At 36.8% G+C, this 26,166-nt stretch overlaps 1 protein-coding gene and 1 non-coding gene across 2 annotated transcripts in view; both read left to right on the forward strand.

Moving 5' to 3' along the window:
- The first annotated feature begins 438 nt into the window (after positions 1-438).
- Positions 439-26,166, forward strand: part of FAM83B (family with sequence similarity 83 member B) — a 60,695-nt gene continuing 34,967 nt past the window's right edge. Inside the window, exon 1 of the mRNA XM_045866022.1 lies at positions 439-882. Within this exon, the coding sequence (XP_045721978.1) occupies positions 439-882 (444 nt within the window). The remainder of the gene's footprint in view (positions 883-26,166) is intronic.
- On the forward strand, positions 15,978-16,084 carry LOC123838022 (U6 spliceosomal RNA). Its single transcript, XR_006789365.1, has one exon. It is a non-coding gene; the product is annotated as a U6 spliceosomal RNA (small nuclear RNA).

Below are 26,166 nucleotides of genomic sequence, written 5' to 3' on the forward strand. Positions count from 1 at the left end.
AAGATACTGTAAAACCCAAATCAAGAAAGCGTCTAGAAACTGGTATGACCATTTGTAGTCCCAGATTAAAATTAAGGGTGACCTTTCTGGATGTCAGAGAAAGGAAAGTGTTTTTCCATAGGTGAGAAACTGAAAGTAGAGGTACCTTGGAAAAGGAAAACCAACTAGTGGCTTGTAAAAGGAAATCTGTTTAGCTTATTTGTAATATGTATGTGAATTATGATGCAATTAATGCCACTTTGGACGTGAAATGTATGTCATATTGAGTTACTGGTAGTGGAAATGAGTAAATGCAAAAATGGTGATTGATGTGGATCATAAAAAATTTTCATTACAGAATTCTAACTGATCTTGATTTCCTTCCTTTCGAATACCCAGATACCTCTCATCACTGCACGAATGGACATTTGAAAGTGCTGTTGTCAGACGCTTGCAATCATGGAAACCTCATCAATGCTGTCCTCATTGAATGATGAGTGTAAATCAGACAATTACATTGAGCCTCACTACAAGGAATGGTATCGAGTAGCCATTGATGTACTAATTGAACACGGGTTAGAAGCATACCAAGAATTTCTTGCCAAGGAACGAGTATCGGACTTTCTAGCTGAGGAAGAAATTAATTATATTCTGAAAAATGTCCAGAAAGTTGCACAAAGTACAGCACACGGTACTGATAACTCCTACGATGATACCTCCTCTTCAGGGACTTACTGGCCCATTGAATCTGATGTGGAAGCTCCAAACCTTGACTTAGGCTGGCCGTATTTGATGCCGGGACTCTTAGGGGGCACCCATATAGACCTCCTCTTCCATCCACCGAGAGCACAATTACTTACAATTAAGGAAACTATTCGGAAGATGATCAAAGAAGCAAGAAAGGTAATATTTTCCATTTCTAAATGAAATTTTTCTTTTAAGTGAAATTTTTTTTTTTGTCATCGAAGTAGAGTTGACACACAATGTTACATTAGTTTCATGTGTATAACATAGGGATTCAACAAGTCAGTACCTTATCTGGTGCTCACCACAAGTGTAGTAACCGTCTGTCACCATACAACACTATTATAATACCATTGACTACAATCCCTATGTTGTACCTTTCATCCCTGTGACTTATTCATTCCACTCGAAGTGAAAAATATGAAAAATGTGGAAAATGCACCAGAGTAGTATAACAGATATGTATGTTAAAAGAATCTCTGTATGTGTAGACCATGCCTATTATTCTCAGGAAATATGCATATGAATACATAGGAGGGTTGTACTTCCCATATCTTGTGTGTATTTAACAGAGTGGTTAGGTCCCTGCTACAGGAGATTTCCTTCTTTTAATGTACCTTCTTCTCCCTTTGAAGGCTAAGGTATATGAATTGGCAACAAGATGATGTGTGATACATTCCTTGAGTTCAAAGCACTTATATTTTCCTTAATCTCTGAAAGGAAATGTGTTATTGGTAAATCTGGTGAAATTTTTTTTTGTACTCAAAAGGACTGAGCCCTAATTCTTGCTCTGGATATAGTTTATGCTGTTAAATAAACCGTAGATTTACTTATTAATTTCCTCAGTTGTGTGGAAATGGTATAAAATCAGGCATGACAATGTAAAATTCTGAGGTAAGGTCCTGAGCTACTTAGCATTTTAAGGCCTCTGTGTTCTTTATTAAATATTTATATTGGCTTATAAATCTCAGAAATTCTATTTTAGGGATCAAAAAAAAACCTAGAAATTTTCTTTTAATCAATCAAATAAAAGTTGTTGAGTGTTTTCTAGGTACTCAGTACCATGATAGACAATTTTGAGATTACAACAAAATTACCTAAGCTCTTTTTTGAACTCAGTCTACAGTTTTAAAAATGAATGGATAGGGCGCCTGGGTGGCTCAGTTGGTTAAGCGACTGCCTTCGGCTCAGGTCATGATCCTGGAGTCCCAGGATCGAGTCCCACATCGAGTCCCGCATCGGGCTCCCTGCTCGGCAGGGAGTCTGCTTCTCCCTCTGACCCTCCTCCCTCTCATGCTCTCTGTCTCAAAAAAATAAAAAATAAAATCTTTAGAAAAAAAAAAATGAATGGATAAGGAGTTATGATTTTTCACTATAAAGTGTCTATTTCTTACAGATGCCATTTAATATAGAAATGTAAATCTAAAAGGGACTTGAGGGTCCACACATACATGACATTGCTTTGTTTCATGTCACCAAGACCCAGAAATGCTCCAGAGCTTGCTTTTATGGAGTACAGAAATATAAGACCCTTGAAATTCTCAGTGACATTATAGTTTGCAAGATAGGCAACTAAAAGCCTCCCAATCATGTTAGGGAAACACAGTGTTCTGAGGCTAATGTTAAATGTAGGCTTTGCAAAAGTAAGGTGACTTTTTTCCCCCCCTATACCTTTTGAACTCAAATAACCTGGCTTTTAGCCATGAACTTAGCAGTATTACATGAGAGAAAGTACTAATCTATTCCATTTGTTAAAAATTAGCTATAAAATCAGGCACATGGTAGGTGTCCAAACTTATTGAATTAAACTGCCAGTTAAATTTTCTGGATTGAACCATGAGTATTTTTTATTTTATTTTATTTTTAAAATTTAATTTATTTAACAGAGAGAGAAATAGAGCAGAAGTGGAGGAGGGTGCAGCAGAGGGAGAGGGAGAAGCAGGCTTCCCGCTGAACTGGGAGTCCAACATACAGGTCTCAATCCCAGGACCCTGGGTTCATGACCAGGGTCATGCTTAACTGACCAGGGTCATGCTTAACCAAAGGCAGATGCTTAACTGACTGAGCCACCCAGGCGCCCCAAGTATTTTTAATACTTTACTGTTTACTCTGTGGACACGTCATACAATTGTATTTTGTAAAATAACAGAACGAAAGTCAAGAATATATATGAATCCTTGTAAAGGTAGAATAACAAATATCAGGTACTATAACATTTGCTCATTTTTGTTTCAGGGGACAGTATGTTTTTGAACTATAATAGTAACTGAAAATTTAGAACATCAGTGAAGATTAGTATTATGGTAAACTTAGTTATGAATTCATGAGCCTACATCACAGCTAGTTTCCTTTGGAGCATTGCATTTCTGTGATGCAAAATGAAATTCAGGAAATATCATAAGTTCTTGGGCTAGCACTCACTGGAAACTGAACAGTCGTCATGACCGTTTGGTGTGTTTTTCTTTCTTTCTAATGTGGCAACTATTTATTTAGTGAGCCTCTGAAAGTAATATCCTCTGCCTGGTCATTGTCTGCTGGGAACTCCCACTTGCACTGGCAAGATGAGGAACGTGAAGTCCATACTATAAACAGTGATCTAATGGTCTGCTTCTCTTCCACAAAATCAAAATGACATGAAATAAGAAAACCTTTATTGGGTTTTGTGTGTACATACCCAAGCTGAATTCAAAGAAAGAGAATTATTTGAACCTTGTGCATTTGAATATAAATCAAACCAGATAACATAGTGTTTTGTTTTCCAAAAGTGTTGGAGAATGTTTTAATTTCTACTGGGATGCATTAAATATTGAGGTCAAGTGGTGTGTGTATACACACACACCCACACACACACACACACATATGTAATGTATAATTCCCTAGTCTTTTGGAAATATCTTTGAGTGTCCTATGTCTACTTAAAGATTTTAGAAGGATACAGTACTCCAGAAAAGAAAAAGTTATTGAACCCATTTTTTACAAAATGTTACACTGTTTAGCCCACAACTGGACAAGGTCTTATGAAAAAATTTAAAATAAGAGCAAATATTATTTTGAAGTAAAAGCTAATCAGAACACATTGTAGATTCAGTGTGATTTTCATGACTATCATTACTCAGCAGGTAAGTCAGGTTCTTATAATCTTTGGAATCAAAGGAAGCTTATTAGTTATCAGGGTCAACTTTCTGTTTTCAAACTATTTTCAGAAGACGGATTCTCTTTATTGGATAACTCAATGAATTGTCATGGCATTATGAAGAGGAAGGCATTTTTTCCATAAAGTGTTTGAGTAATGTATATTTTATTTTTTTTATTTTTATTTATTTATTTATTTATTTTTAAAGATCTTATTTATTTCTTTGACAGAGAGAGACACAGCGAGAGAGGGAACACAAGCAGGGGGAGTGGGAGAGGGAGAAGCAGGCTTCCCGCCGAGCAGGGAGCCCGATGCGGGGCTCGATCCCAGAACCCTGGGATCATGACCTGAGCCGAAGGCAGACGCTTAATGATTGAGCCACCCAGGTGCCTCTGAGTAATGTATATTTCAATGAATAGAACGAATTTTCTTGCCTTCAGATTTCTTAGGGAGATTCTTTAGGTAATCAACATTATGAAACTGTTGAGATATGAAGCCAAACAGGTAGGGCTAAGAACCAGCAAAGCAGAACCCAAGAAAAGTGATCTTGGAGAATAATTTAAGTCCATTTTCACTGTTCTGTTTGCAATTGACAGAAGATACTTATGAAAAAAAAAAAAAGTCATATGATGGAAAAAATCTTAAAATAATGAAAAGAATCCAAAAGCACTTTTCTTAGAGGTCCAAGCATTGGAAGTCTGACCACCAAATTAACCTTCTAGTCCCTTGAGAAAGGAAATAAAAATGATACTATATCATATCTATCTGTAACTGGAAATACTTTGTTTTTAAATTTCACTGATTTATATGCTCTTTTTTTTTTTTTAAGATTTATTTATTTATTTATTTATTTGACAGAGAGAGAGAGAGAGACAGACAGCGAGAGAGGGAACACAAGCGGGGGAGTTGGAGAGGGAGAAGCAGGTTTCCCACGGAGCAGAGAGCTGGATGCGGGGCTCGATCCCAGGACCCTGGGATCATGACCTGAGCCGAAGGCAGACGCTTAACGACTGAGCCACCCAGGCACCCCTATATGCTCTTGTTTCTATCTCAAGTCACACAGTCTCTGAATGACTCTACTTTTATAAGCAAAATATAATCTTTATAGTATTTGAAAGATCCATAGATTTGTTTTTATTTACTCATTTTTTTTTTTGCCAGTTGTCACTCAGAAATTGTATAAAGTGGGCACCTGGGTAGCTCAGTCAGTTAAGGTCTGCCTTCACTCAGGTCATGACCCCAGGGTCCTGGGATCAAGTCCCACATTGGGCTCCTTGCTCAGTGGAATCTGCTGCTCCCTCTCCCTCTGCTGCGCGCACTCTCTCTCTCTCCCCCTCTGTCAAAAACAAACAAAAACCTTAAGTTGTATAGAGGTTTTTTGTTTGTTTGTTTGTTTGCAATTAATAATAATTTAATAAAAATAATTTTATACCACAGAGGGGTATGAATGTTTCTACCATTCAGACCAATCTACATATCTTCAATAACATCAATTTCACTAATGAAAACCCATTACAACCATCATTTTGCTAATTATTAAGCACTAAATATTTCAAATAAAAGCTTCTAACATTTATTATTCTAATTAACAAAACTTATGATGTTAAACCATAGTTATCTTTTTTTTTATTCTTATGTTAATCCCCATACATTACATCATTAGTTCTAGATGAAGTGTTCCATGATTCATGGTTTGTGCATAACACCCAGTACTCCATGCAGAACGTGCCCTCCTCAATACCCACCACCAGGCTAACCCATCCTCCCACCCCCCTCCCCTCTAGAACCCTTAGTTTGTTTTTCAGAGTCCATCGTCTCTCATGGTTCGTCCACCCCTCCGATTTCCCCCCCTTCATTCTTCCCCTCCCGCTACCTTCTTCTTCTTCTTTTTTTCTTAACATATATTGCATTATTTGTTTCAGAGGTACAGATCTGAGATTCAACAGTCTTGCACAATTCACAGCGCTTACCAGAGCACACACCCTCCCCAGTGTCTATCACCCAGTCACCCCATCCCTCCCACCCCACCCCCCACTCCAACAACACTCAGTTTGTTTCCTGCGATTAAGAATTCCTCATATCAGTGAGATCATATGATACATGTCTTTCTCTGTTTGACTTATTTCACTCAACATAATACCCTCCAGTTCCATCCACGTTGTTGCAAATGGCAAGATCTCATTCCTTTTGATGGCTGCATAATATTCCAATGTATATATATACCACATCTTCTTTATCCAGTCATCTGTCGATTTGTTTTCTTGCTTTTTCCATTTGTTTGTTTTTTCTTTGTATGCTTATTTTGTTATTAGAGAATTTTCCATTGGGAAAATCCAGTTAGAAATAACTTCTTACTTGTGCCCTAAGTGGGCCATATTTTTATTGACTGGCTCTTTTTTCTAACTCCTTCCTATTTTTCCCTATGTGGTTGCCATACTTATATTTGGGTGAACTCTATATAATCTGATAGCGTCTAGCAAGACTTTTCCCAGGTAATTACTTGTCTCTCAAGAGGTGTTCCCAAGATGATATATGCATGTATTCCTAATTACTGTGAACACCTCTCATGAAAGTATCCTCTCTAATTACTTTAAAAAGTCATCTTTCATTAAAGTAATTTTTCTTCTGGCCTCTTGGTGATTATCCATAAAGTTATGATTTCTGATAGTTTTGAATATGTGAATGCTTACCCAGAATGCTATTTTCATCTGTTTCCTTATTCTAGGCTAGCTGCTTCTGTGAGGTATGAATCTTACTCTTGTGAAATAGGGACTCAAGAAGACACAGAAGCATGAATCTAGTGAGAATTAGGGCAGAGTAGTTCCTGAGGTGTTTTATACTACCTCTCCTGAGTCACTGCTGTTGGGTGTGGCAGATATGGCCAGGGGAGCTATTAGTAATACTGAGAAACATTAACCACCAACTGGCCCATGGCCACAGATGGGAAGGTGAACAGATGATGGGGCTTATCCTGGGATTTGCCTGGCATTATAAAGGTAGTACTAGACTAGAGGCTCTATTATCAGGGGTCTACCACTAACTAGTTAGAGATTGAACAGGTCATTGTACCTCCCCAGGTATCTTCATTTATGTAGTGAAAGACAGGAAGCAAAGCCTTTCAGTGTTTTTTTTTGAATCTAATGTTCCTGTCCAGATCTCTAATAGTGCTTCCCAATTCAAGATTATTTCAATATGTTATACTCCTTGCTGAATTAGTCCATTATATGAATAATTTTTTTGTGTTACAGTGTGTCACTTCCATCTGCATGACTTTGTGATCATATCCTTCCCAGCAAAGTGATATTGATGTATTTATCAGTGCCTTTATTAGGCTAGGATCATCACTGCCCTGATGTTCCCGATTTTTATTAAGAATTTCCTCTCTGCCCCCCCTGTTGCAACTCTCACTGTGAATACTTTCATTGAACTTGAGTCAAAATTAGTTTTTTCCAGGGGCGCCTGGGTGGCTCAGTCGTTAAGCGTCTGCCTTCGGCTCAGGTCATGATCCCAGGGTCCTGGGATCGAGTCCCGCATCGGGCTCCTTGCTGGGCAGGAGGCCTGCTTCTCCCTCTTTCACTCCCTCTGCTTGTATTCCTGCTCTTGCTATCTCTCTCTCTGTCAAGTAAATAAAAAAATAAAATTAAAAAAAAAATTAGTTTTTTCCAGGAAATGTTTTTTTTTGTGTAGTCAGATTTAATGACATTTTTTATCCTGTGGCATTAATTTGAATACCTCTTCTCTAAAATGTATTACATGTTCATATATATATATATATATATATATATATACATACATACATATACATATATACACACACACACACACATTGTGTATATGTGTGAGAGAGAGAGCGGTATCTTGTTAAAATTGCTGTGCTAACTGTTGTTGTGTCTGTAGGGGAATCCACTTTCTCCACTGAGCTCCTGGTGCTCTACAGGGAGGTAACACATTGCACATTCTTCCCAGTTCATTTACCTACTCCCTTCTTCTACTATTAGCAGTAACTCTGATGATACTAAGTATACAGTTTTTAACACAATTACTTACTGGAGGGGAGAGGAAAGAAGGCACCATGCAGGGACTCAGACCTTATTGCACGATCAGGTTATGGGCTTCCTTAGTTGACTTGAAAACGTGTATGGACAAAACACTGTAACTTCTCTCTCTCTCGCTCTCTTTTTAAATTACCCAAATTCAAATAATGTTCTTTTTTAAAGAGGCTTCAGGGAATGGTATGAAGGCTCTGAATCTTGGAGTCAGTTAGGGCTGGGTTGAATCCCAGTTCAAATAGCTGTTTGTATTAGCTATCATACTACAACCTCTCTGAGCTTTATTTTTCCCATCTGTAAAATGGCGATGCTAATACTCCATGGGCTCCTTGTGAGGATAGAGTTGAGATAGTTGACATGTCAAGCATGACACATACACATTTATTGATTGATTTATTGATTTGTCAGAGAGAGAGAGCACAAGCAGGGGGAGTGGCAGGCAGAGGGAGAAGCAGACTCCGCACCCAGCAAGGAGCCCAATACTGGACTCCATCCCAGGATCTCAGGATCCCAGGACCTGAGCCAAAGGCAGACGCCTAACCGACTGAGCCACCCAGGTGCCCAGACTCAGATCCCTTTAGAGCCAAGCTAGAAAAATAACGCTGCAGAGGGGAAGAAGGCATGTGGTATTCCAGCAGGGAGTGAAAAAAACATGGGCAAAGGGAAGATAACTTGACTTTGTAGGCATTCTTGTTTAAAAATCTAATAAATGAAACATACCTTGCAGCTAAATGAGATAAATTTAGGACCTCAAGTGCACACTGAGGCATCTTATCAAAAGTTAACTTTCATGAGAATAAGAGGATATAACTGTCCTTTACTTATCTGTCCTTCTAATGAGATGTAAAATGTAATGGGGGTTTGCTGCGGGAGCCTTTTTGAGATGATGAGGGCTGTAACACCAGACTGACATTTTGTATTTAAAGGGTTCTGCCTGCCCTTCTATAGTTGCCACAGATTCATCATGTGGTGTATACATTTATATTAATTATTCTTTTTTTTAAACTAGTAACTCTTCAAATTATCTTGAGAAAAAATTGTTGGCTTTTATCATCAGGACTAAAAGTGGGATCTGGTTTTGAGTAATGGATTTATATTATGTAATCTAGTAACAGTATCAGGTAATATTTACTGAGTGCGTATGTGTCGGGCACTGTGCTAAGTACTTTACATGCATGACCTTAAAGTGACCTTCACAACTACCCTGTGACTTATGTACTTTTTATCATCCATATTTTACTGGTGGATAATCTGCTTTTTTTGTGATAGGCAAGCCTCCAAAATGATCGTAATTGGAAAGTAGTGATGACAGCCTATTCCTAAGTGAAGGTATTAGAAGATACGATTGAGAGGCTCTAGGATTCAAACTAGATGGTGGAGACGTGGAAGCACTGGTTTCTAAATGAACCACGTAGGAAGCCATTGTGGGCTTGCTATTAGAGGTCACAGGAACCTCTCTGCCACTGACAGAAGGTTGTGATTGAGTTGATGAGATGTAGCATCTAGGTTGCAGACTACATCAGGAGGCACTAAAAAGAAATGGAATCTCGAGTTTAAATGCAGGGGAAATTTGAAGAAGTAAGAGAAGGGGCAGTCAGATAACGAAGCTGTCCTTTGGTCTCTTCAGGCTTCAACTGTGAGGGGGGGATCAGTCAATCTTTGGCCAACCTTATGGGTAAAAAATATGACAGGGTGTTCATTCATTCAAGCAAATATTTAGTGCCTACTGTATGTCACGTACTGTTCTAAATTCTGTGGATACATAAGAGGGTAAAGTACATAGGAAACCCTGCCTTTGAATGGAGCTTACATACAAATGAGGTAGATAATAAGCATAATAAATGAGGAGTGGTATGGAGAAAAAGAAAACAAAGCACAAATAGGTTGGGTCAGGAGGATTGAGAGTGATGGTGGTGTTAGTCTGCATTTTAAATAGGGCGCTCAGAGTATACCTCATCAAGAAAGCGACAGTTGAGGAAAGAGGAAATGAGACAGCATCTTTTTGCGGCAGAGTAGGCTAGACGTAGGGTAAGCTTTAGGGCAGGAACATGACTTCCTGTTTGTTAGAGGATGCCATTAAGGATGCCAGTTGCTGGACCCAGGAAAGAGGGGAGATGCATAGGTGGGTTCAGAGAAGTAACGTGGAGGGCCGCATGAGCTATTATAAGGATCTTGGCTTATATACTCTATGTAAAATAGGGAGCCACTGGAGAATTTTGAGCAAAACAAAGACACAATCAATTTCAAATATGCTATATTAAAGGATACATCTGGCTGCAATATTGAAAATTGACTATAGGGCTCAAGAATAAGCACATCAGAGGCTCTGAAAATAATTCAAGTACAAGACGATGATACATTAAATGGTCGGGATGGCAGCAGTGATGGTTAGTTTTTGGACATATTTTGAAGACAGTAAATGTCGGTGTGAAATAAGTTAGAGTTACTCCAAAATTTTTGGCCTGAGCAATTGGAACGATGGCATTGTCATTTGAGGGTGGCGTCGGTCATCAGAGAGTTGGAATCAGGAAGCACAGAGACCAGGTTACAGAGGCCTGGAAGTTCCTATTTTCACCACTTCCCCAGGATGGTTGACCAGTAACCTAGCCACCAAGACCTACAGACATGTCTGAGTAGACATTAGGGATCACATTTGAATCCAAACACAGACTGGACTTGGAGATCAGTCCTGATCCTGAGGGCGTAGGTGAGGGATGGAAAGTAACTTACATAAGATTCGGATACAAAGTAATGAGCGAATGGAGTGAGAGATAAGAAGACTGACTGGCTGGGGCGCCTGGGTGGCTCAGTTGTTAAGCAACTGCCTTCGGCTCGGGTCATGGTCCCAGGGTCCTGGGATCGAGTCCCATATCGGGCTCTCTCCTCTGCGGGAAGCCTGCTTCTCCCTCTCCCACTCCCCCTGCTTGTGTTCCCTCTCTCACTGTCTCTCTCTGTCAAATAAATAAATAAAATCTTAAAAAAAAAAAAAAAAAAAAAAAAAAAGACTGGCTGGATGCTGACCCAGGACCTGATAAAGCAGGAGCTTACATAACCTGCTGAGATGTGGAACCTCCCAAAGGCAATTATTTAGCAACTCTCATATGCTGGGTCAGGTGAGTGAAAGACAGAATAAGACACTGGGAAGTTGTCACTTGGGAGGTCACTATTTTCACAGGTCATTTGGGTGGATAAATTTGGCATTTTCACATAGTAGGGGATGTGGAGTGAGGAGAGTGGGTTTGAAGAAAAGGAAGGCATGGGTTGGTGGGAGAGGTAGATTGAGATCCAGTTGTGGAGGTCTTTCAAATCAGTTCAGTGGTTATGGCTGGTAGGAGGTCATGAAATAGGGAAAAATACAGGACAGAGATAAGGAAATAAAATCTAGATATTTTCTTCCCTGTAAGAGAAATAGATGGATAGAGAAGTATATGTGCACATAAGGGTGTGTGTATGCATTTTAACACCTTCTGTAGATCTCTGAAATAGAATGTTTATATGTAATATACTTGAGATCCTACTTGAAATTATGTATAAAAATGTCTCCTACTTTTTTCACTTAGGATTTTTCCCATAATAAAATAATTGATTTCCTGTACTGATAAGCAATGGCATCACAAAGCAGGAACAGTGGGAGCTGCCTGCCCTGGATGCAGGTAGTAAGGAAGTTCATTATCTCTAGGGAATTTAAAACAACATAAGATTTACTAAAAGGCAGTCTGCTTTTTTATTACACCATATGCTGGCAGTTGTAAATAATGTCACTGATGATATGCTGCTCCTCACCAGGACAGATCCCTGCTCCCCCCACCCAACTTTACCCCTTCTGTCATTCCTTGGTACACCAGCGCTGATATGACGAGAGTCTCATGGTAATATTCCTTTAGAAAAGAACAATGCTTCATAACTGTTTTTGTGTAATCATTAGACACTCCATAATTAGTTGACTCACAAAGCTTTAAAAGCAGAAAAAAATCAGTACACATTTTTTTTTCACAAACCAACACTTTCCTTTGGACTGTATTAATTTCTTATTAATAATCACCTTTCAGTTTCCCCCTTAAGAATTCAAACAAATATTTTAAACAAGTAAATAAATGTGAAAAGCAAAAACATTGCCATTTGGCTAAATATCAATCCAATATGTGCTACTGGAAAATCCATAATCATGAAAAAAAAAATCAGTATCTGTGTCATAGTAGTCCTATTAAAGCCTGCTGAAATCCTGGAGCAGTTACTGAAAAAAAATAATAAATAAATAAATAAATAATCATGAACCATGTAGTCTTTTTACAAATGGGCTGTTGGAAATTGAGAAAATCTGAAAGTCTGAAGTCACCCAAATGATTAGTAACTATTAGGACAGATAGTATTCAGGCTTCTCAATTTCCATTACCAGACTTTTTTTTTTTAAGATTTTATGTATTTATTTATTAGAGAGAGAGAGAGCATGTGCACATGAGAAGGGGTGGGGGGGAGGGGAGCAGAGGGAGAGGGACAAATAGACTCAGCACTGAGCAAGGAGCTCAGTGTGGGGCCCTACCCCATGACCCCAAGATCATGACCTGAGCCAAATCAAGTTAGACACTCAACTGACTGAGCCACCCAAGCGCCCCTCCATTAATCAGACTTTTTTATGTTATGTTGCTTCTCTACTGGGAAGGAGAAGTAAATTTCTCAACAATATCAATAATATCTAATGTTCATTGAATGGCATGTGCCAGGCAGGGTTCTAGGCTCTTTAAATGTATTAACATATTCATAACCGCTCTCTAAAATAGATAGCTCTGTTGCCTCCTTTCCGAGGTGAGAACAAAGAGGTTAAATAACTTATGCTAGGATTTAGAAGTAGGAAATGGCAATGCTGGTATTTGAGCCCTGGCAGGGGGTCCAAATAGAACACACAGCGATCAGTATTACCTCTGATAGACCATTCCGTGCTGGTACTGTGGAGACCAGCTGAACTCCCACCATGCTTTTGTGCAGGTGCTGTCACATCTGATTCCTGCTTATCTACCAGATAAAGTCCAACTCAGTAGGCACATTTATAAAGCTCTTCCTGTGTCCTTTTGTGCTTTATCTTCTTCCTCCTTCCATCAGTCACCTTAAACTCCAGTTTTATTCAATTGCCATTTTCTGGACATTCCATGGTAACTTACTCCTTCTTAATCTTGTAATGGTTATTTCCCTACTTGAAGAATTCTTTTCTGTATTGTCTCCTATTCAGGTTTAAAAACCCTTCTTAATGATGAGTCACCTCCTGTGATATTGCCACTTTGTACTTGTCCTTTGATTTTAGATGAGCTGCATTCTCCATTCTGTCATAGGGTTCAGGATTATTATTCTTTTCTCTCTTAAAGAAAAAACAACTGGGTTATTTTCTTTTTAAGATTAGATTCATATTTTTAATTGAAATATAATTAACGTACAATGTCTTTGTTTCAGGTATACAACATATTGATTCAACAGTTCTATACATTGCTCAATGCTCACCATGACAAATGTAGTTACCATCTATCACAATGCAACATTATTTTTTAAAACTGATTTGTAATCTTTTTCTTTGCTGTATATGAATTCTTTGTTAGATACCTATATTGCAAATATCTTCTATGGCTTACTTTTTCACGCTGGTAATGGTATTTTTTTGATAAACAGAAGTTCTTCATTTTAACATAGCCCAATCTTTTAAGGTTAGCTATTTCAGAGTTTCTTGGAGAAAATATTCGCCTATCCTAAGATTTATTGGCTTTTAGAAGTTTTATTTTATCTTTCATATTTGGGTATACAAATCCTTCCAGTATTGACTTACATGTATGATGTGAGGTCAGGGTCCATGTTAATGTTTGTACGAAGATCTAGTTGACCCAGCACCTTTAATTGGCAAATCATCCTTTCCATGCTGTACTACAGTGTCACTATTGCCCTAAATCATGTAACCACTTATATATACTGGTGTATTTCTGGTCTCTGTTCTGATCTATTTTCTATCCTTGTGCCAAGACCAAAGTATTTTAGTTACCATAGCTTTATAGTAAATCTCTTTGTTTAGTAGTGTAAGTCCTCTGTTGTTTTCGTTTTTTTTTCCCAGTATTACCCTGGCTATTCTAAATCCTCTGCTTTTCTGTAGGAATTTTAAAATCATCTTGTCAATTAAAAAAAAAAATCTGAGATTTTCATTGACATTACGTAGAACAGTTTGAAAAGAATTGGACTTTACAATATTGAATCATCCAATCCATGAACAAGGTATATCCCTTCTTGATACCTTAAAAGTTTTTTGTTCTAATTTTTTTTTTGTCTTCTTTACTAGTATATAGAATTGTGTGTGTGTGTGTGTGTGTGTGTTTTGACTTGGGTCCAATGACTTGGTAAATTGACTTATTCAATCCAGTACTTTGTATATAGATTATTTGGAATTTTCTACCTGTATCATCAGATCTATAAATAATGAGTTTTATTTTCTCATTTAATTTTCAAAGTTTTTGATTATCTTATTACATTGCTAGGTCTTCCATTACAATGTTGGATATAACATGAAATATGAATAGTGCTTCCTATGGAATTTTTTCTTAAACTCATTTTAATTGTAAAGTCAACTGACTTTTAATGTTTGTTTAAAGATAATGTGTTTTTTTCTATTTTAAGATTTTCTTCTCTCATTTTCAGTAGCTTTAATATGATGTAACTACATGAGTATGTATTTTTCATTTTTTTTTTTCTCTTGGACATATTAAAGCTTCTTGAGTCTGTGTCTTAATGTATTCCTGTTGTTTAAATATCTCAGCTGGCATCTCTTCAAATATTACTTCTGCCTTATTCTAGTTCTCCTCTTCTAGGAATTCTAATTAGAGGTATGACATACATCTTTGTTTCTTTATTTAAAACATCCCATATAAATTTCATACTCATTTTTGTAATTTCCATAACTTTCTTTGTACTTCATTCTGGGTATTTTCTATATAGTTATCCTTAAGTTACTGTCCCTTCTTCATTTGAGTATTATTTACTATTAAACTCGTCCATTGATTTCTTAATTTTGGTATTGGTATTTTTCAGTCATGTAATTCTTGAATGCCTAAATAACAGTTACTTTAAAGTCTGTTTATGATAATACCAATATCTGGATCACCTATAAGTCTGTTTCTGTTGTTTGTTTTTTCTCTTGGTGTTTGTTCATTTGGTTCTGTCTTCTCATGTGCTTGGTATTTTTTGATTGAATGCTGGATATTTAGTGTAAAAAAATTGCAGAGGTAATCTCCTTTAGACAGGATTTAGTTTTCTTTGGGTCGACAGCTAAAGTAAGATTAGATCCTCATATTCCAAATAGGGATTGAGATATAATGAGGCTGAGATTTAGTCTTTCAGAATAGTGGTCTATCTCCAGTTTTCCCTTACTCTTAGGGTAACACTTGTGGAATTTCCTTTAAACATTGAAGGTGTTTACAGGGGCCTTTTTCTTAGAAGAATCTGAACTCCAATGTGATTGTCAAAAACATTCTTAAGCTTTTTCCCCTCTTACCAACTTCCTTCTGCTTGGTTTCTTACCCTTTTACTCAGTGAGAAATTTAGGATTTGGCAAGTGTCTTAAGGGCAATACCACAAGGAATCTTGAGTTCACTTTATTGTGATTCCCTTTGCTCTGTGATAAGGGGTTATTGAGTCCGTTTTGCCTTTGTGGTACTGGCCTCCAGTTTTGTTTGTTTTCTCTATCCCTCTGAGATTACTGGAAGGTCTTCACCATATCTTACCTTGCTACCAGTGCCTTGCTCTGAATTGGCAAATGTGTAACTGTGAGGTGAAAAAGTGGCAGGAAAAATTTGTCTTACTTTGTTATTTCTCTTCTATCTCTGATCTTGGCCCCACAAATACTGGCTGCCTTAATTATTCTTTTCTGGACCTTATTTCCAGTAGGAGAGTTGGTCTAATAAAATTATCATTAGAGAAATCCCTTTTATTTTATTTTGAATGTATTAGGATGATTAAATATCACAAAATCTGTAGGTGAATTTAAGAAAAAAATAGCACACATATCAGATACATATTAAAGGAGTTTAAAATAAAAACCATTGATAGTGTTCACTTCAGCAGCACATATACTAAAATTAGAATGATACAGAGAAGATTACCATGGTCCCTGTGCAAGAATGACATGTAGATTCATGAAGCATTCCATAATTTTGCTGGATGGGGGATGGGTCTTAAGGAAGGCATTTGTTGTGATGAGCACCGGGGTGTTATATGTAAGTGATGAATCACTGAATTCTACTCCTGAAACCAATATTGCACTGTATGTTAACTAACCAAAATTTAAATAAAAATTTTTAAAAATGATAAGCTATCACTATTTAAATGTTTAGAAAAAAATATTTAGAATTTCTGTCTAGTACAAAAATATAGATATTAACCATTCAGTGAATCAGTTAAAGCCTAGTTTTATTTTATTCTTCTTTTGAGCATTTCCAATATTTTTATGAATGGAAACCATCCTGTGTCTTATTTTAACTTCTCATGCCCTTACTTTGTCAACATTTCTCTGTATAAGGCATGTCATGAAACTCATTATTTTAACCAGTATTCCAAAGAAATTTTGTCTGTATAAGCTATAGATGATAAATTCTTGTGCTTAGAGTACTACTCAAAATAGTATACATGTAAGAATATGTTAGGTATAGATATGCTACCTATGTAAGGATGGACATTCATGTGTATATATGAGGGGATAGGTACAGTTTTGCATGTTTAAAATATTAGAGACCTGCAAGTCCTTGAAAAACACAAATGTTTAACTGGGAAACTTAATAGGGCTTACATGCTCTTAGGTTTAAAGTCTTAAAAAATTAACTCTATATGTCACAAATATCATATACAGCCATATATAATTTAGTAATAGTACTTTATATATATAACTTTTATATTTTAACTGTTTCAGTTAAACTTATTTTTTTAAACAGAAGTATATAATGCCATAATCTGTTCAAAACATGAAGATGAAAGCAACCCTGAGTGAAACCAAAAACAAGAATTTTATAGCATTATGTTCTTTACAGTTGTGTTCTAGAAAACATGTTTGGGAAACTGTAATATTAATTTTTTTCAAGTGTATGTTTACTTCATCTTTTTTCCAAAAACATTTGCCACATTCAAACAGTAAATGTATTCATTGAGCCAAGTATACTAATCTTTCTCTCTTTGTAAGTTACATTCCAAATAGTTTATTTCAGTTAACAGTCCAATTTAAAAAAACATGCAGCTCATTCCTAAAATAAAAGATTGCCCTGTCAGCTGCCACTTTATGTTTTTGTAAAAGTAGACCAATTCTGATTCAATCAACATAGGTTTTAGGATTTATTTACATAGTTTCACAGTAGCAAAATCCCTGGAGCTCAAAGTCACAGATTTCCCAGAGCTTAGTTTCACATAAGTATATGCGTCCACACTGTTTTATTTATTTATTTATTTATTATTTTTTGGTTTATTTAAATTAATAATTCCAGTATAGTAAACACACTGTTTTTTTTTTTAATTTTATTTTGTTATGTTATGTTAATCACCATACATTACATCATTAGTTTTTGATGTAGTGTTCATGATTCATTGTTTACGTATAACACCCAGTGCTCCATCCTGGTGATGGGTATTAAAGAGGGCACGTATTGAATGGAGCACACTGTTTTATTTTTAAAGGTGATATCAAAGAAATTGAGAGGTCAAACAATTATTTAAAATAATATTTCAGGAAATGTGACCCAGAGAATGCACTCACTTGTTACTCGTGTTACTCCCCTCAACACCAGAAGTAAAAAAAGTCCATTTTTTCCCCCTGGTTACTACTGAAGAAACTGGTACAGATTGCTATAACTATGTAACAATATACTCAACTCATGTGGTCGTATTAACTGAGAAGAAACAGTGATAACAATTTTTTTTTTAAATTACGCATTTATCATGGGGCTTAACATTTAAAACTGGACTGAATATCTTTGTTCTCAAATGCCAACGGCTGCTTTGATAAAATCCCCAAAGCTTCCTTCCCAACTGGGGACTTTCTAGGTGAATGCCTTTGAGTTTCCAGCTCTTCCACCTCAAATGCTACCCTCTCTTCTAATCTGTTTTCTTCAGAGGAAAAAAAAAAATCTCTGCTCTTGACCCACACCCCTGATATTCTATTACTTTGATTTTTGTTTTTGTTTTTTACTATAGTTGACACATGATGTTAGATTAGTTTCAGGTGTACAACATAGTGAATCAAGGACTGTGTACGTCATGTGATGCTCACCACAAGAAGTGTAGCTACCATCAGTCACAATACAGGTTACATCACTGACTATATTTTCTATGCTGTGTCTTTTTTTTTTTTTTTAAGATTTTATCTATTTATTTGAGAGAAAGAAAGAGAAAACAAGCAGGGGGAGCAGCAGAGGGAGAGGGAGAAGCAGGCTCCCCAATGAGCAACGAGCCCAATGTGGGGCTCGATCCCAGGACCCTAAGGTCATGACCTGAGCCGAAGGCAGACACTTAACCAGCTGAGCCACCCAGGCACCCCTGCTGTGTCTTTTTATTTCCATGACCCTTATTCATTCCATAACTGGAAACCTGTATCTCCCAGTCCCCTTCACTCATTTGCACCCCCCACCAACTATCAGTTTGTTCCCTGTATTTATAGGTCTGATTCTTCTTTGTGTTTTATTCATTTGTTTTTTAGATTCCACATATAGATAACATCATATGATATTTGTCCTTTTCTCTTTGATTTATTTTACTTTGCATAATATCCTCTAGGTCCATCCATGTTGTCCTAAATGGCAACATCTCATCCTTTTTTATGGATGAGTAATATTCCATTGTATATATATATATATACCACATCTTTATCCATTTACCTTATTGACAGACATTTGAGCTGATTGCATATCTTGGCAATTGTAAATACTGCTGCAATAAACATAGGGATGCATATATCTTTTCAAATTAGTGTTTTCATTTTCTTTGGGTAAATATCCAGTAGTGGAATGATTAGATCCTATGGTATTTCTATTTTTAATTTTTTGAGGAACCTTCATACTGTTTTCTACAGTGGCTGTACTAATTTACATCCCTACCAAGAGTGCAGAAAGGTTCCTTTTTCTCCACATCCTTGCCATCACTTGCTATTTCTTGTCTTTTTGATTCTAGCCATTCTAACAGATGTGAGGTGATACCTCATTGTGGTTTTGATTTGCATTTCCCTGATGATTAGTGGTGTTGAGTATCTTTTCATGTGTCACTTAGCTATGTGTGTGTTTTGTTTTGTTTTGTTTTTGTAAAAATGTCTATTCAGGTCCTCTGGCCCATTTTTAATTGGATTATTATTATATATTACTTTATATATTTTGGGTACTAACCCTTTATTGGATATATCATATGCAAAAACTATTAGAAATAATAAATGAATTCAGTAAAGTTGCAGGATATAAAATTAGTACCTAGAAATCAGTTGTGTTTCTATACAGTAGTAATGAAGTGGCAGAAGGAGAAATTAAGAAAACCGTTCTATTTACATTTGCACCAAAAATAATAAACTTAGCCAAGGAGGTGAAAGATCTGCCTGTACTCTAAACTATAAAACATTGATGAGAGAAATTGAAGGTGATACAAGCAAATGGAAAGGTGTTCCATGCTCGTGGATTGGAAGAATTAATATTGTTAAAATGTTCATAGTACCCAAAGCGATCTATAGGTTCAGTGCAATACCTATCAAAATACCAATAACATTTTCCACAACACTAGAAAAAATAATGCTAAAATTTGTATGGAACCACAAAAAATTCTGAATAGCCAAAGCAATATGGAGAAAGAAGAACAAAGCTGGGGTATCACAATCTCAGACTTCAAGATACACTACAAAGCTGTAGTAATCCAAACAGTAAGGTACTGGTACAAAAATAGATCAGTGGAACAAAATAGAGCCCAGGAATACACCCACACTTATATGGTTAATTAATCTACAACAAAGGAGGCAAGGATATGCAATAAGGAAAAGACAGTCTCTAAAATCAATGGTGCTGGGAAAGCTGGAGAGCTACACACCCAACAAATGAAACTGGCCCACCTTCTTACACCATACACAAACATAAACTCAACATGGATTAAAGACCTCAGTATATGACCTGAAACCATAAAACTCCTAGAAGAGAGCAGAGGCAGTTATTTCTTTGGCATTGGCCATAGTAACATCTTTCTGGATATGTCTCCTCAGGCAAGGGAAACAAAAGCAAAAACTAAACTACCGGGACTACATCAAAATAAAAAGCTATTGCACAGTGAAGGAAACAGTCAACAAAATGAAAAGGCAACCTACAGAATGGGAGAAGCTATTACTTTGGTTTTTATACCTTTAATTTGTATTTATGAGTGTTTCCTTTCTGCTTTCCAGTATAGCACTGCTCTAGAGCGAATTGCTTGCCTCCATCCTGCTATCATTTCTTCTACCATTTTTTTATCTCTTATGTTTTAACCATTATACTTCCTTAAGAAATAGTTTCCATCAAGTGTCTGTACTTCCTTATTTTTCTTTCCTCCCATTCCTACAGTCTGGATTTCTCTTCCGTTCTTCTCCTCTATAGGTCGCTGTTGTCTGTGTGGTTGAGACACACTGGCGACCTTTTAGTCACCCTCAGTTTCTTCCGCTTTGCTGTCAGCTAGTGTCAACTTTTAATTCTCTTGCCATTAGTTTCTATGATATTTCTCTATTCTTTTCCTGTACCTTTAACTGTTGTTTCTTAATGTTTCCTGAAAGGGAATGTTTCAAAGATTTTTCTCCTTGGGTCTGTCCTCTCTGTGCATTTTATTCCTTAGTGCTGCCTTCTACTTCACACCTTCGGCTACCATTGCTATTTATGACTCTGGGCTGGCCTGTCTTCTGAACATTGGTCTTTAATTCTAGCTGACCATCCGGCGGCATCTTTACCTGTGTGGCCAATGGGACTCCTGACGCAATATGTTCAAAGTAACAGCTAGAAATTTATGAACTTCACTATACTTTCCCTCCTGTCATCTCTCGGTGAAAGGCATCATCACTTTCTTAGACACTGAGGCCATCATACTTTGGAATCACATATGATTCTTCTCCCTCTCATCTTACCCAGTTCTGTGTGGACTGTACTTAGTGACTCCCTTCTAATGAAAACAACATGGCTGAAGTGATGATGTGACCAGGTTACAAAAGACATAATGCTTATTCCTTGCTCCCTTTAATACTTTCTCTGGGGAAGCCAGCTTCTGTGACTTGAGGTCACTCAGCAGTTTATAGGTAAGCCCAAGGGGTGAGGAAATAAGACCTCCTACCAACAGACATGTAAGTGAAGTGTCTTGGAAGCAGATACGCCGTACCAGCCAATTCCAGATGACCACAACCTTTGACTCTTGAGTCAGAACCACTCAGTTAAGCTGCTCTCAAAGTTTTCAACCACATAAACTATGAGATAATAAACATATGTTACTTTAAGCCACTAAATTTGGGGGGTAATTTGCTATGCAGTGATAGATAACCAACACAGGAAGCCTGATGTCTGCTAATGAGATGAGAGTCCTCCTTAGAATTCTCTTCATTTATACCACTGACGTGTTCCTTGACACTGTTTATTTGTATTGTAGTTACTCATCAACAAATTTTATACTTTGGTGAATTAGGGCAAATTTTTACAAGTCTGAACTGTTTAATAACTATGTAAATAGAGCTTAAGATATGAACCAAATTTCTGTATCAATTCAGTAACAACACTTTATGTCTTAAGAGATTCTAGATATAATTGTTTACCATCACCTGGTGGTTCTTAAAAGACATTCTCAGCATCGTAAGTTTCATATTTCCAATTATGTTATATTCAACATCCATGAACCAATTAAAATACTGTAATTCTACTAAATCAAGTTACAAGTTACAGGGCCAATTTCTAAATTAAATTCTGAGGTTGAATACTTGCACAGAGTAATATAGATGGAAAGTGATTCTTTTTTATAAAAACGTAAAGTTTAGCACCAAGGATTCTTCTTTGATAACACTTATATGCAAAGAAATATAAAAAGGAATCTTAAAAAGTACTTTGTAGTGGACATTTATATGTGTGAGCCCTCAATATTTATGACTATAGCCATCCTACTTCTCCATTCTGGAAGTGATTTGACAGTCTAATCACTTTAAGTGTTACAAGTGCTAAAAGATAATTGGTATTTTGTCATCTTATTTTAACCTGAATCAGTATGTTTTATGGTGGTCAGAGAACAGTCCTCTTTAATTATGCCACCAAGGAAACTCTTCTTTTCCATTTGGACATTTATATTTGTAGAGGGTTAGTTTAAGGGTGAGGGAGAAGAGTTCTTTCTAGGCTCGTATTTAACAGTGTGGCCTTTGCTCTTTAACCACATTAATTCTGTAGTATATGCAGCTGGTGGCCTTCGATGACTGTGGTGTCCACTGCTTTAAGTGACTCTCCCAGGTGTTCCATATTTAAATTCAGGAAGCAATGGATCTACCAAGAATTTGCAAACTCTCAAGTCCTAGAAGCATTTTTTTAAATCTCATAATTAGTAGATGGTATAAGTAGTCTATTGGATTCTGATGAATGTCTTGATTTTATTTAGGATGACAATCCACTTTCTGTAACTTATGTGTGTGATGTCTGCCAATAAAAAACACATATACCAAGGGCGCCTGGGTGGCTCAGTCGTTAAGCATCTGCCTTCGGCTCAGGTCATGATCCCAGGGTCCTGGGATCGAGTCCCGCATCGGGCTCCCTGCTCGGCGGGAAGCCTGTTCTCCCTCTCCCACTCCCCCTGCTTGTGTTCCTGCTCTCGCTATCTCTCTGTCAAATAAGTAAATAAAATCTTTAAAAAAACCACATATACCAAAAAAATAATGGACAGATATAATCTGGTTTATGCAGGTATCTAATATTTGAGAGAACATACTTGAAGAGATTTTAATTAAGAATATGTGTCATCTTAGGGAAGCTAAGAAACAGAACTCTACGGGGGTTTGCCCTCAACCATCTGGTGTTTGAATTAACATTTTTGTTTTTGACTGGAATAAAATACAAAGCCTCTTCCTTAAGTTTGGAAGGGGTACAGGCCCTTGAAATTTAGGATTCTAGTGGAGAATGGTTTTGTTTGGCCAGAAATGTATTAGAAATGAGCAGGGACAAATTTGACATTTTCCTTTCGGAGAGAAAGAAAGTTCAGAACATGCAAGTGTCCGTGGCGGCTTCAGGCAACGGTTTTGAGCACGGACTCTGGATCCAGACTGGCTCTGAATTGTAGTTCTGCCGACTTCGCTTTTACCATGTGCTAGGTCTGGTGCCCTGTGACTAAAAGAGTATTTCATTGGATCCTCAAAAACACCATAGGCATGTTTTATTTTTCCATTTTTTCAGATAAACTGAGATTTCAAGAAGTTAAGTAATTTGACCAAGATTAGCAGCTGATACACATGGTAGATGGAAGACTGGAACCTCTCTATGACTTAAAGCCAAAGGATTACAAATACTCTATTGTTGTAGACTTTGTAACTCAGAAGGGATCTGGGAAAACAATAACAACAGTAATTTCCAAATACTGGAAGGGTGAGAATGAGCATTACAAAGAGCTATTGAAGAAATGATCACTCCTGAGCTGGGAGAGAACAAGTTTTGGTTTGACTGGAGCAAGCCTATTCTTGGGAAGGTAAAGGGGAGGGTAAAAGGCCCCTTCAGTCCTTCTCATTTTAGCCTTGCATAAAATTCTATTATACGTGGGTCTTTTTACTTCCTTGAGACTGCCTTTGTAACATATGTGTACCTTTTCTTTCCTCAGGTAGATGTGCCAGTTTGTGGTTCTGGCTTTTACTTTCACAAGCAGTATGTGTTCAAACACAGTTGTTTCATCAGAGAATGTTAATACACACTCACATAACCCAAGCAACACCTGTTCTAACAGCAAGCATGTGAAGTTTACGTTCATAGTTTTAACGTTGTGTGGTTGTATGTATTGTGTATAATGGTTGTTTCTATTGAGAGACACTTCAACTAAATTAGAGAAAATGGGTTTTAAAACCAATAACCGATAACGTGGCATATTTTTTAAAAAATCTTTGGTTAAAATACTTTATCAATTGCTTGGGCACCCGGGTGGCTCAGTTGGTTAAGCGACTGCCTTCGGCTCAGGTCATGATCCTGGAGTCCCGGGATCGAGTCCCTCATTGGGCTCCCTGCTCAGCAGGGAGTCTGCTTCTCCCTCTGACCCTCCCCCCTCTCATGCTCTCTCTCTCTCATTCTCTCTCTCAAATAAATAAATAAAATCTTAAAAAAAAAATACTTTATCAATTGCTTAAACCAAAAGTATATGCCTAACGTGTTGCCTTTCAAGATTCGGCTGCCTGTTTATAGCATCTAGAATGATTCAGAGAACCAAGAAATCAATGAATCAGCCCTAAAATAGCCAGTATAGACATGACCATAAACTACAGCTTTTTGGTGTAGCAACCACCTGGGCGTCCTCCAGAGCCTATTTATCTTTATTTCACACACAATTAAACTCCCTAATCTTTCCCAACCCAGATCAGGTTACAACTACTAAATTAGAATACAAGGAGCCGTACTGACAAGAAGAGGAAAGATTAGTTTGATATCTTGATAGCAAGAGAAAAACAGTAGGAAGCAGAACAAGAATACCATGAGCCTTAGCAGTTAAGGCCCTAAAATGTAGTGACTGGCGCTGTCAACAACCTTCTAAATTGCCATTGTCAATAAATATACATTTTCACCGTAATTTTTTTTTATCCTGTACCATTGCTGAATTCATTTATTAGCACTAATAGTATTTTTGATTGCTTTAAGATTATATATATATCATGTATATTTATTGACATTGAAAATATTTACTCTATATTATGATAGGCAAACAATGAATCCCTTTATAAGAATTCTGCAAGTACCCTATAACACATCCAAAAGACAGAAGATAAGAAATAAAAAAAGGAGGGGGGGGAAGGCAGGCAGGCAGTCCTGAGACTTATACCCAGTTGTTTTCGACTCATGAACATTTATTATCTCCCTGTGAAAAGGGAGACCAGTGATCCAAACTATGGCTCTTCTGCGATATTCTTACGATTATGGTACATTTAACTGTTTATTAAATTAAAATAACTGTTTATACATTAAAAAAAATAAATTGCCATTGTCTTAGAAATCTTTAAATAATTCCAGATTTAAATTATATTCGGTATACTATGCTTGAAAAGTCAAGGAAGATTGTTCTCTATGTAAGAATGTTTTCCATTTAAAATTGATAGGACAAAGCAACAAACATATTTTGGTACTTAAAGTCACATTTCTACAACTATCAGGAAAATTACTGTGTATGTTAGCCAGGATCCTTGGAAGGAACTTCTCTTTAGTAAAAATCAAGTATATCTGTTATAAATTAAACACAATTGAATATTATAGTCAAGCCTAGATTCAGTTGGAAAAAATAGGAAATGCAAAATAATATAAAAATACATTTGATGCCATCCTGACTGTTAGTATTTAGTTCAAAGTTGTCTCTGTATTTTCTTCACTTGAGTCTTCTCTGTTGTTATTAATACTTCATTTAATTTTCTATTCAACACTGCATCCATTCCTTCGCATGTCCTCTCCCTCAGACCCTTTAGGCTACTTACTACCCTCTAACAGACCTGGGATAGCTTTACCTGCTAATTCTGCTTCTACACTGGTGTGGCAGTAACCTGCTACGTGACCTAATGAGAAAACCACAACAGTAAAATCTGGATAGTAGATAGTCCCACAGATGGGACACAGCTATGGGTACCATGATTAATCTAAAATAATATTTATAATGCTGATAATGAAAGCCTTGATTGTATTATTATGTATTCTGGGTAGTTTAAATCTTAGAAAGCTCTTAAGTAAAGTCAAAATTTCTGGCATTTACTTACGTAATATTGCGTTCTCTATGAATAGAATAGAGGGGCAGAGGGTTAAGGAAATTTTCTTAGAACTTTTGACAGAAATCCTAATAATTTCCATCTGAAAAATTCTGCAGATGTCTGGAAAAATACAAAAGAACACAAAAACCTAACTGTTAAGTTAGCTGTCAAATTCAGGTCAAAGAGTTTAAGCTTTTGTTTGGTAGATTTATATTCTGGAACTTCTTAGTAACTTTTTTTTTTTTTTTTCCTGGACTAGGAGGATAATATGACAGTAAAAAAGACATGGAAGTAACACTAAGCTATCTGACCGAAGAAGAATT

The sequence above is a fragment of the Mirounga angustirostris genome, unplaced genomic scaffold (assembly GCF_029215605.1).
Source record: "Mirounga angustirostris isolate CCGP_5_RB_7025 unplaced genomic scaffold, mMirAng1.0.hap1 SCAF_8, whole genome shotgun sequence".
Classification (NCBI taxonomy): domain Eukaryota; kingdom Metazoa; phylum Chordata; class Mammalia; order Carnivora; family Phocidae; genus Mirounga; species Mirounga angustirostris.